Below are 13242 nucleotides of genomic sequence, written 5' to 3' on the forward strand. Positions count from 1 at the left end.
AATTTAAGCTGGACCCTATATCATATCACCCGTAAATACAGGTGGATAAAGGTAAAATATAGAAATGCAAGCAATCTATGGGAATCTTTCCACTGGATGAAGAAGATTATTACACGTGATGAACAGCAAGTCAAAACAAGATGAGGACCAAACAATTAGGGAAGAACATCATATTGGAAACTTAAAAGTTACGATGAATTTACTTTAAAAAAGAAATATCCATTTTAATAACACTGTAAAAGTTTTGTGCTTTTGGATCACAACCCCAAGCAGCAGGGAATGAGAGATGAGAAAAACAACCTTAGGCCTTAGCTGAAGTAGATGGAAACCTGAGGAATGTCGACATCATTGTCGTCGTCGTCCTCACAAGCCACGACCACATCAAGATGCTTTCTATTCGGAGGCAATTCTGCCTTTGCCACTTCCCGGGCTAGATCTACCACCTTCTTGTCCATTCTCTCCCTGTGCCGAGGGAACATACTATTATACAGCAAGCAACTTCCGTAAGATATGCTGTAGGCATTCAAGCCCTTATCCTTCAGCCATTGGATGAGTTCTCTCAAAGTTGGGTTGTCTCTCAGGATCCATCGGTCCCAAACGGTCCAGCTCATGTCACCGTGTTTGATGACTTTGGGTGGAACTGGCTCAGCCATGGAGAACAGAGGCAGTGCAAGGTTTGCGAAAGTGTTGCGGTAGTCCTCTACCTTGTGGCCTCCATCAAGAGCCTTGTAAAGCTCTAGGCAGACAAGACCGGTGGCCATGGCTGTGGAAGTAGCAATTGCTGGGATGATTCTCCCAGCAATAAACTTGGCTTTGAGCTTATCCACCTCAGGAATGCTGTAGTTCCTGGCCCTCATGTTTGCAAGCCCAGCTATTAGATCCATGTGGTAGTTTGTATCATCATCCTGTAAATTCATGAATCGATATTAACGCATTTGTTCCAGTTCTCATGAGTGTTAATCAGACCAAGAAATACGACAAACCTTTTCAAACTGAATAGGTTTCATCTTGAATCCTTGAGGCAATTTTTTTGTGCAAAGTTCTAGCTTGAAGATGAGTTCGTTGATAACTCCTGCATCATCAATAGATGCAGTTGAGAGAGTAGTAGCCTTCTCATCTGTTACTATTTTCGCATCTTTCTTTGGCTGGAAATCTGGGACTGTCGCTTTGTCAACAGCCTCTGCCAACATCTGTGGATGCTTAACCCAATCAGGAATTTGAATGCCAAATGTTTCAGCACGCAGGATAGAAGCAGCCATAACAAACTGCAGGTGGCTTGGATCAGCTGTTGAGAATTGAAGTGGATGAGGGAATCGTTTTGGAGCAGACCAGAAGGGAGCCCCAGTACTGGTTGCAGCATCATCGGGAAATGTATAAATCAGCTGCTTTACACGATTCACAAAATAGTCCTCAAATCTGAGCAGAAAAGAAGGATAAAGTCAAACAAATGCAACAAAAACACTATCGTCGATAATGAACATAAAATTAGATCAAACATCAAAAGAAGTACCTTAGACGAGCCCAGGAGATGCAATCCTGGAATGTCACACACTTCTCTTTCTCGAGGCATTCAAGAATACGTTCCAAATTATCTCTTGCCTGAGCATCGCCAGCAGTCCTTTGTGCAGTTTTATACTCAACTGGGTTGGACAGATAAGCATTCACTTCAGCAGGAGTTTTCTCCAGTAGACCCTCAAACTCAGACCGAGCCCATGTCAGACAATGGTCAATATTGTGAGGAAATGAGTGCACTGTGCACATAGGAGCTTGTTTCTCAGGTGGGTCTCTTGAAGCACCATAGTTTTCAGTTAGGTGAGGAATAACCATCTGTGTGTTGCATTTGGCACCAAGAGTTCCAGACTCGAGAAGCGGTTTCTGGAAATATAAGCACCTCTGATCAACGTAAAGCCTGGCATTCACATTATCCAATGCATTAATAACCACTGTTAAATTCTCCCAGAAGGTATCATCGAATACATTTTCAGTTTCAGGACCGACACGGTTTTGCAAAGCTTCAATTTTTAAACAGGGATTTATTGATGCTGCAGCAGAAGCAGCAACTGTGGATTTGGCCTGCCCAATGTTCCAATCCCGGAAAAGGAACTGCCTGCTGAGGTTGCTCTTCTCAATAACATCATCATCTGTGATTGTCAGCTTTCCTTGGTTACCACATGAAACTCCCATCAGAGCAATATTTTTTAGGAACTCACAACCTAGCGCACCAGATCCCACAATAAACGCTTTTGCATCCTCCAGTTTCTTTTGAAGCTTGGACCCAAACACTGAAATTTGTGCATCATAACGGCTATTCAGCGGTCTGAAATCACTAGGGTCCACAGGCTCAGTTGGAAGCGACTCCACAGAATCAAAATAAAAGAACTGTAATGACAGAAAATTAGTTGAAGAGAAAGGGGGAAGGGGAGTTGTACAAGTTTCAATAAACTGTAAAGAAAAATTAATCAATGCTCATTTTGAAGTTTCTGATACTGTAATAAAAATGAGGAATATGGGGAGGGAACATATTTGAGATACAAATCAAGGTATTCCATCCTATTCTTAAGTGTAACACCTTTCTTTCCAAGACCAAGATTAAATTTTTAATCTGATACAACCTCTCTTTTCCTAATCTATGCCAAAACTAATCAAATTTAACCTTTTCATTTCCTACTCAAAGAGAATTGCTCAAAGCGCATATAGTACCGAAAATAATGTGCAAGGGTGAGCGTGAGTGGGATAAATTCTAACTTATCCATTCCAACTAAAATAAAATTGCAAAAGGAACAATGAACACTGACCTGAAAGACGGGATGAAACTTTCCAGAGCATGCTTTGACAACCTCTTGTCCCACAATTCCCCCAAACATGGCAGCCATGGGATTCAGCACAGCCCTGGAACCAAAGGCAAATTGTCGCAAAAGTTTTGGGTTGATATCTTCCAATCTACCATCTCCCAAGCTCTCATTCATGTTCCCAGCAATAGAAATAAGCTTATTAGCATCCCCTTCTGAACCAGCAACAGGAAAGCGTCCCAAATCGGAGACAAACTTATCCAATGCTTGGAATGCTAAGTGTAACAGAGGTGGACGATCAAATTTTGAAAAATCACTCAGCAGAAAATCACCAGGGTCTTTGATAGCATCTCTTAGTGGTTTGAAATTTAATACCTTGGGCTGTTTCACTTGTGTAACAATACCACCTTTTATATACGTACCGAACTGGGTGGTATCCTCCTCAAGAGTAAAAGAATATGGCTTTGCATTCTTAATCTTCCTTGGTTTTCCATCATTTAGTTCTGTCATTCCATGAACTTCAGAGAAGACAACAAGATCCCCATCTTGAAACTCGAGCCTTTCGTCGTCAACACATGATACAAGTGCTGGGTTGTCATTGCTAATAGATGCAATTATACCCGTGTGAGGATCCTCTCCATCAACATCAACTACATTGAACTCAGGTCCAAAATCACAAAATATAGAACCAAAAAGACCTCTAACTTCAGCCTTGATGAAAGAGATGGGAGGTTGATGATTATGACAGTAATCATTGAACTCAATGGCCTTCTCAAAACTGATATCAGTAAATACAACAGCCTGCAAAACAGCGATGTAAATGAGTTATGTGATGAAATATGCAAAGACATAAAATCATCAAAAATACAAATGCAATATCAGCAAGATTTCAGATCAGATTGCAAACACTTTCCTAGAGTAAACATGCTTTCCCTCTCCTTTACACCTCATATCTTCCCAGCTTAAAAGCACCTGAACTTAGTTTTATTCCTAAATCCTAAACTGAATTAGACGTAAATAGTGGAATTTTGAGATGATGATAACGAATCTTCAGCATTCTTCTCTAGGTTTCTTATGAAATATAAGGTAGCTATTCCAAATTCAGTTAACCTCCAATACTGAAAATATAGCACGGTAAGTAATAGTAAATTAGGAGACCCAAAGGCAAGGAAATACCTGAAAGTCAGAAAGTTGTTCCTTTGTTAATTTTGTTGTTAAGGTGGAAATGATCACTGCATTGTTAAGCTCTTGTAACTTCTGGACAGAGGCAAGAGCCCTGTTTTTACCAACATCACTCTCGGAGAACACAAAGTTACTGGACAAATCCCACAACTCCACAGCCCCTTCATCATGCAAGGTCACAGACTTGACACCAGCAAGAATGAGATTTTTTGCTGCACAAGCAGAATAAATATAAATATAAATATCAGTGAGGATATCAGCCCCGAAAAAGGCACCAAAACAAATCTAGGATATCAACACCCATTCTGTTATTAATTATGGCACAGTGTCAACCTATAAGCATCATATATTACATCATACAAGGTAACAAGAAAAGAGCCTTAAACCCATGGGATAAAGAACCATGCATTCTATAAAGATCATAGACTTATTAGTTCTAGAAGATTACCCTCACTATTTTAACGATCATTTAGAAACTCAAATACCAATCTTTGCCCAAGAAAGTTCAGAGAAAGAGACGACCCATCAAATGGGATTATCATAAACAAGACAAAAACAAATTTTAGAACATTAAACATCGACTCCTTAAAACCTAATCAACTTCTACATTACTTCTCATCACTCCGAGCAACCTTGATACAAAAGGAAAAACAACCATGACTGTGATACGACAAAAATCAATAAACAAATCCTCGAAATTTCGTAAAAGGTAACCGAAAAAGAGTTTTAAACCCAAGGGACCAGGAATCATGCATTCCATAAAGAGAATATGTTTATTAGTTCTGGAATAATTTCAAGCTCATTAATTTCAACGTATGCAGATGGCTTTCCCACACTTTTTTTAACGACCACTAAGAAACTCAAATACCGATGTTTGCACGAGAAAAACCACAGAAAGAAACGACCCACTATATGAAATCAGAACAAAATTTAGGAACCCTAACATCGATTAACAACTGGGTCTATCTTGATACAAAAGGAGATGATACAAATCAAATAACCAATTACGGGGGAAAAATGATTTAAGTTTTGAAAATTCATACCAATCTCAGCACCAAGACCCTGCATCCCTGAAACAAGAATATTCGACGCAAAAAGCCGCCTCATAGTCTCACGTCCATAGACGGCAAGCTGCCGGCTATGGAGATCCTCATCAATTTCAGCATGATTGGAATCGCCCAGAGCCATGGTCGACGTTGAAGATCCAACAACTCTACTATCACACCGATCTCCTTTTCCTCCTCTTATTCCACTCTTATCCCCGTTCTCAGCCGTTGATCCGTTACCGGCGGCGGCGATTACGCAGCTATCACGGCGGTGCTTCTTGAAGGACGATGCGGTGGCACCGTTGTTGTTGGAAGTTTCGGGGTCAGCAGCTTCTTTAACAACAACTTCACCAGAAGCGGTTCTCTTTCTAGAACGCATATAGAGAGGTAAACTGCCGAAAATGCCACAGAAACCCATGGAAATTACGGTGAGTGCCACGATACAACAATATAATAAAATTAATAAACAGCTACGGTGGGTGAAAGGATCGAAGTTTTGGTAGAAATATCCGATAAAGATCGGCACAGAAACTATAATAAAGCCCACCCAAAACCCTAATTTCAGCATTTGATTCTAAGCCAAAGCAGAGAAGCAAAAAGATAGCACACCGATTTAGACAATCACCAACTGAAGAATAGAATCTTTTAAGAGTTAGCTCAGGAAGATAAGTTTTTTAATAGATTGTTATGAAATCTTTCAGGGGATTAAATTATTCAAAGAAAATTGCCCTGAAGAAACGAAGGTAAAGGTAAAAGGCCTTACACTGAAAGGGGGAAGGACACAGAATCTGGGGCTGTGGTTTTATTGTAGTACCTTGTGGGGACTCAGTGAGTCTGAGATATATATAGAGGAATGACTGTTTTTTATTGGGTTACAACATCTTGGTTAATACATTTCATTGTCGAGAATTTATAAAAATAATATAATTGGTTAATGTTTTTGTTATTCCTACACCACGCGTTGCTCCACATGTCCTATAAAGGTGAATCTCTCGTCACAAGCGAATTTCTAGTGTCGAACCTCGTATCATGGCGTACTGGCAAACTTGCATAAGATCATCTTCGGTAGACATATATGGAATGTATGTGGTGGTCCAAACTCATTAATTATCCTGTTGTCTTAATAAGTTGTATTCTAAGACTTCACATCATTGTTGCTGTAAGGAAACAATGTATGACCTTACTATCAGCAGGCTCTAGACATTTAGACATCTTGGCCTCCTAATATATAAGCTCTTGATAACAACTAATGAGGGATAAGTCTTTCTTCTCTCAGAAACCTTCCACCAGAAAACCCATACAGACTTCACTATTACTCAAACAACCGTAATCTCCTTCTTGTTAATTTCATTGGTTAACAATTTGGTACAATAAGCGTGGACAACCATGGACAATCCAGGTACCAGTGTCCCTCCCATCAATGAGCTTAACCCTGCCAACGATCAACAAACACGAGATCCTCTGGCTGGCATACCATCTCAAGATATACCATCCCAAACCTAGATAAATCCTACACAAGATCCCTTGTATGTAAGCCAAAATCCTCATCAGCAAATACGATCTAACCCTAACCAGCAAACCCAGAGTAATCCCCATCAGTTTAACCCATTCCAACAGTATTATCAATATCCTTCCCCATGGTATTATAATTATCCACCACAAGCTCCAGCTGATGCTTCTCCAGCCGGTCAAGGTTCACAAACCCATAGTGGAGGTTTTAACAATACATTGACATGCAGGAAAGAATGAAAGCAATGAATGAGCAAATTTTCTCACAACAAAGAAGATATGAAAAGCAACAGGAGTTCATCCTAGAGCAAACAGAGAGACAAAGACAGGCAAATATAAAGAATGACAGAAACGAAAAGCTTATCGAGGAGTTGAGAACAACTAGAGTTGCTCGGAACAAGATCCATTGGATAGATAGAAGGAAACTGTTCATTCCACCCGTGGACATCAACATATTAGCAGGGATAATGTTGATCTTGATGATGAAGATGACATCCAAAGTTGGGAGCCAAGTCAAAACACGTTGGAAGAAAGAATAAAGTAGTTAAAAAAGGACATACAAAGTTACTAGAAGTCGGAATCAACAAGGTTGACCAAAAAATATACAAATGAGCCTCTAGCTATTGAGATATTGCGTTTTCATGTCCCTCCAACCTTCAAATTTTCCAAGATGTATGACGGACTAGGAGACCCTCAAGATCGTTTGGCGCACTATATTAACCACATGAGTATTCTGGCTACCTTGGATAAGGTAAAATGCAGAGCATTTTCGATGACCCTCAAAAACTTCGCTCAAACTTGGTATATGGCGCTTCCGCAATATTCCATTTCCAATTTTGGACAGCTGGAGGAATTATTCATGAGCAGGTTTCTGGTGAACAAAACACTTCAACAATCACCAACATATTTGATGTCCATTAAGCAACATGAGGATGAACCTCTGTGGGACTTTGTGAAGCGGTTTAATGCAGCAACCATGATTATACAAGATGTACTGGAAGAGTTTTCCATTCAGGCCTTTATGTCAGGTACTAATCATCAGTTTTTGAAGTATAACCTGGTTGATAAACCTCCTGCGAGGTTGTTTGTTCTTTATGAGACAGTACATAGGCTTGTTGAGAGCAATGAAATCTAGAAAGCCAATACTTGATCCTAGCGGAGTTCACAGCGAACCATGAGGAATTTCAGTACTACCAGGTAAGGCAGACCCCTATTAGGAGACAAATCCATGAGAGATTATTCAAGCCACCTATACTTAGGGGCAACAAGTTTATGATTCTGGTGACTTCTATAATTTGCTTATAACGGCAAGAGATAACAAACCCCACCAACAACAGCAAAGATAGCAACATAGGGATCCCTACAATAAATTTCATTCCTATCATGATCTGACAACCTCGCCAGCACAAATTCTTAGTCAAATTGAACAACAAGGGATACTCCAACCTCCACCTCCATTAAGATCTAGCATTCATAGAGAAAGTTCTAGAGGAATGTGTGAATTCCACCTTGCACTTAGGCATAGATCAGAAGAATATGTTCATTTGAAGAATGCTATTGAATCAACAATATGTCGGGGCGGTTGAAGCAATTTCTGACCCGTCCAGGGTAGGCATCCAGGTACAAGGATTCTAACAGAGCTAAAGATTCTTCAGGTTTGTGCCAAGATGACAGAGATAAAGGAAAACAAGTTGTTAAAAGAATGATGAATGCCATTATTGGCTCTAATGAAAAGTGGACGAAGTCTAACATAAAGACGAAGACTTATTTGCGCAGTGTTATCTCTGTATCAACCCCAATAAAGAAGCCTCATTCGACTCAAACATGGAGAGTAGGTTTTTCCGAACATGATGCAGCGGACCTGCTTAGCACTAGAGGTAATAATCCGTTAGTTGTTTCGGCTCTCGTTGCAGGTTTTAAGGTGAAAAGAATTTTGATAGATACGGGAAGTATTATCGAAGTGCTGAGTTGGCAAGCATTTAGGCAAATGGGATTGACAGATTCCGCATTAAAACGAGCCAACTTCATTTATGGCTTCAACAATCAGCCAATAGAAGTCAAAGGATCAGTACTGTTGCTAGTGGTATTTGGAGACGACGAGCATACAATCACTGAAATGGAAGAATTCTTAGTTGTGGATCATCCAACGGCTTATAATGCTATTTTTGGCAAACCCTTTGATGAAGATGACTCAGACGGTTGTAGCAACTTGTTTGAAAGTCAAGTTTCCAACTCCTACAGGAGAAGGATTCATGAAGTTAGATCAACAAGTAGCATGACAGTGTAACATCTTCTCTTTGCAGTTGACAGAAATAGAGAAGGGTCATTCTCATGCACCAACAGGAACGGGTTCCTCCGGAGGTGAACCAGATGTCAAGCTCACCAATAAATCTATGATTAACATGGAGAGCTTGGATATAAGAACAGAAGAAAAATTCAATAAGGCTGAACCTGCAAAAAAGACAAACTATTGAACTCTTTCACGATGACAAGGAGTGGACTACCAAAATAACATCCCTGTTATCAAAATCCGAACGAAGAATGCTAATTAATTTGCTGAGGAACAATGTGAATGTATTTGCTTGGTCAGCGGTAGACATGCCAAGTATTCATCCTTCAGTCATTCAGCATCATTTGAATGATAATCCAACTGTTAAACCGATTAAGCAAAAAAAAAAAAAAAAAAAGAAGAGTCGTTAAGGTTAAGATTCAAACAAGCAGGCAAGAAAGGCAGAAGTTGTAAGCGGTGGATTTTATCAAAGTTTCTTACCCTGAGCGAGTGTCTAATGTCGTCATGGTGGTAAAGACTAATGACAAATGTATTTGAGTTTTGTAGATACCTTTTCAAGCTATAATCAGATCCAGATAAGAGAAGACAACTATTATCACTGAAGATGGTTTATTCTGATACAAGTTCATGCCTTTTGGGCTTAAGAATTTAAGAGTATCCTGTCGGAGGCAGGTTAATAAACTTTTTAGAAATTAAATTGGTCTTTGTTTTCAGTGATATTGAAAATAGTTTCAAAACTCATTTTTCGATGATTGAGCTAATAAATATTAAATATTTATATTTATAATTTTATCTAAGAGTTATATTAAATTTTGGTCCTAAAATTTTAGTGATTAGTTGATTAATTAATGTATAAGAACTAAATCATAAAAACTGTAAAAATCAATCGCATAAAAAGGCTTATTAAACCATTTATCAAGGTTTAAAATTATAATTATACCCTTATGAATTTTAATGGCTGGTTGGTGGACTTTATTTTAGATTATGTTATTAATTTAAGTTAAAATAATGATAAAACAAAAATAAAAAAGCTATATCTTTAATCTTTGTCTTCCCCAACCGCCCAACACCAAAAAAGAAGGAAGGAATAGCCATTTTTTAAGCTCAAATATGGGTCGCTGCATGTAACTGGTTTTTAAGCTTTTTTTTTTTTTAATTTTATATTTTTGAGACCGTTGTAGTTTAGTCTAATTAACCCGAGTACTAAATCGTAAAACAATCAAAGATTTTAAAAGTTACTATTATTGCTTTTGAAGCTTTTTGGATGTTAATGGTTGAGTTTGGAACTTTGATGTGAAATATGACTATTTTATAAAGTAAATTTTGTTAGTTGTGAGTTTAGGGACTAAAGGAAAAATATATTTAAATTGGCATGAAATCTTTATAAACATAGATGCTTGAGGACTGTTTAAGGATGAGATTAAATTTGGATTAAAAGTTTGGGGTTTAAATGTGAAATATACGTTTGTTTCGATTTTAGGAACTAAATTGAATAAATCAAAACTTTAGGAAAATTATAAAAGTGATAATAAGATATCATATGCATGAAATAAGTTACTATAAGGTATACAAACCGATAATTTGAAATGAATTATTGTATAAATCAAGAAACGAATCAACCTATATATAATCGAGGAAAAGGAAAAATAGCATATTAGTCCCTAACACTTCTACTATAGTTCCTTTTACCTAAGTTCATATGGTATAGTTTTATGTATTCTGTAATGTTTATGTTGAATTGTGTATTTTGAATGTTCGAATGTATACTTAAATGTTGCAAATTGGTATGCATGTGAAAAAAAAAAGGTTGAATTGAAAAGTGTTATACTGATATTTGTACTGAACCCAAATGAACATAGGATAGGATACAATTGGCATGCTAATAGGGTTATTTCGCGCGCTGTACGGGTTTGATATGAGATGGGATGATGACGTACTATTTATTCACTAAATGTACCGGAATCCAACATTTGTTGCGAATTACTGAGTTATCTTTACAATGATTAAGTGCGTTTAAGGGGGGATGTGTAGCATACGGGCTTGGCACTTAGTGCCTAGTTGTGTTTTTGGATGGTATGGCTCGTATAAGCAATCATGTGTATTTTGGGTGATTACCCACGTATCCGTATCTATTCATTATAGTTCACCGAGCTAAACTGATATGGCTATTGAATAATGATGAACTGTAAAAGTATTATAATGAGATAAAGTATAATTTTATAAGGTAAAAGTGCATATGTTCAATGGTTTGATGTTATAGCTTCGATTGAGATTGAATTATATTGAATCAAATGTTTCATGCGTTATATATCCGATGAACTCACCTGATGATATGAATTATGGTAACAGGGAAAATTGTTTAGTTAACTATGTTATTTGTAATTGTGGGAACTATGGTAAGTTATATGCTTCGAACCTATGAACTTACTAAGCTTATTAAAAGCTTACTCGGAATCGTTAGTTATCGTTTTGCGGAACTCAGTGATCGGATCAACTTGTAGATCACACTACCTAGCCTCCTGTATCAGCTCAATTTTGACCCTAATCGGAACAGTAGTTTCGGGACCACAAATCCGAATTAGAAAAAAAATTAATATTATTTTGTGTGTTTATGATGTGTGAATTTAATTGTGAAATTTTCGTGTTTTAATTTTGTCGTTTGAGAGATTGATTAAAGAAAATGACTTAATCGCGTAAAATGAAAATTTAGGGGTTAAATCTAAAGGTACCAAATTGTTGTTGTCTTTATTAAATGGAGGATTTATGATGTAATAAGGCTAAAATATAGTTAGTGGGTGGCAAAGTACAAGTATAGCCTTATATAAATATCTCAAGACATTTAAGTTTTCAAAAATTTAGTTTTTAAATTTCCAAAATTTCAAATTAAGTTTTCAAACTTAAGCTTTCAAATTACAAATATATCATTACCAATCCGATCCTCAGATCCTCGGGACTTCCTGGTATCAGAGCCAAGGAGGAGCAGGTATTCCTAAGTTTAAGAAAATATTCAATTTGTTTTCGTTATTTCTGAGTTCTGGTTTAACTATCTTTATTATCGTATTATTATTTTGTTGAGAATTGATACAAGGTCCGATTAGCCATGGGTTAGGCGTGTCAAGGACTAAGTATCCCGTAGGCAACTTAATTAATTCGAGATTCGATAGTAGAACCCCAGAGGAAATACGAAAACAAAGAATGTTTCCTTTCCTTAGAAGAACCAATTCTTCTGCTAGCTTTGTTTCTAATCAATCCCAAGAATCTGACCAAACCTCAAACAACACTGTTAATGAACAAGAAGAACATTATGAAAATATTCCCCAAATATTTGATAATTGGACTCTTCCAAGAGTTCCAACAAACCAAGTTTACAAAAAAACAACTTTTGAAAATTTAAATGCTTTTTGCAGTTATGTTATAAAAACAAAAGAAAGGAGTTTACCTATTCAAAAAGAATATGAAACAATCCAATTATTAGATAAAGTCGTCATTAATAAACTCAAAGAACAAAGATACAAATACATCCATTTTGGATTAGTCCAGGTTGGAGTCAAACCTCTTAGTGTTGAAGCCACTAAAAATACCTCAATATTAGTAGTCTTAAGAGACCAAAGACACATCATGTTTAATGACTCATTATTAGGAACTATAGAAACAAGCCTATGTACTGGCCCAATACATTTTAATTGTTATCCAAATTTTATGGTTTCTTTGACTGATAAAAACATTTTACAATCTTTGACACTTCAAATACATACCCATAACTACAAAATGCTTCCTGGTACAGAAGTATTAACTTTGGTTTATAGACTCCATTTCAAAGCCATGTATTCTGTAGTTAATACCAAGGCTTTACTCCAAAGCCCAAAAGGAGAAACCCTCTTAATAGAGACAGACACCACAAGATCTCATACTACAATCCCCAGAACAATACAATGGCATGAGATAAACCTTCCTGATAAGTGGAAACTTGAAGGTGCTACAGACCCTGTGGCACCAACCCCCATAAGAAACACTTCATTAAGTGAAATTTCTCAGCACCAAGATGGCACAGTTGAATTAAAATTCAATAGGCCACAAAGAATGCCTCAAGACACTCCTTGAAATAGGAAGTACCAAGACACTTTTAGGAGGTTAAATATAGAAGAAGAGTCAAATCCAGAAACACAAACAGTAGATTTTAGGACAGCCAGAGCCTCTGTCTCTTCTATCCCAACAACATTTAGGACCAATTTACAAGGAATAGATAATTCCTCAAATATAGCTCAACCTATCTATGCCAGACAAAGAAGAGAGTCCCCAAAATTCACCTAACATGTCACCAACTTATTCATCAATGACTAATAATGCAAGACAAAGAGAAAATTCAGAAATATTTGTTTTAGAAAAATTGTTTGAAATAAATAAAGAATGGTGTAGAAAGCACTTC

General features: G+C 37.3%; 1 protein-coding gene across 2 annotated transcripts; it reads right to left on the reverse strand.

Annotated features, from left to right (window-relative positions):
* Positions 1-65: 65 nt before the first annotated feature.
* On the reverse strand, positions 66-5927 carry LOC105789018 (ubiquitin-activating enzyme E1 1). 2 transcript variants are annotated; one of them, XM_012616206.2, is made up of 7 exons: positions 5781-5927; positions 5015-5409; positions 3966-4183; positions 2796-3590; positions 1511-2379; positions 984-1416; positions 66-905 (listed from the first exon to the last, which is right to left on the reverse strand). In XM_012616206.2, the coding sequence occupies exons 2-7, from the start codon at positions 5394-5396 to the stop codon at positions 309-311; spliced, it is 3294 nt and encodes a 1097-aa protein (XP_012471660.1). In that variant the 5' UTR covers positions 5397-5409; positions 5781-5927; the 3' UTR covers positions 66-308. The 2 variants fall into 2 exon arrangements, with proteins under 2 accessions (XP_012471660.1, XP_012471659.1); XM_012616205.2 differs by lacking the exon at positions 5781-5927 and having other exon boundaries at positions 5015-5774.
* Between the last annotated feature and the right edge of the window lie 7315 nt (positions 5928-13242).

Source organism: Gossypium raimondii, chromosome 2 (genome assembly GCF_025698545.1).
Source record: "Gossypium raimondii isolate GPD5lz chromosome 2, ASM2569854v1, whole genome shotgun sequence".
NCBI classification, from domain to species: Eukaryota; Viridiplantae; Streptophyta; class Magnoliopsida; order Malvales; family Malvaceae; genus Gossypium; species Gossypium raimondii.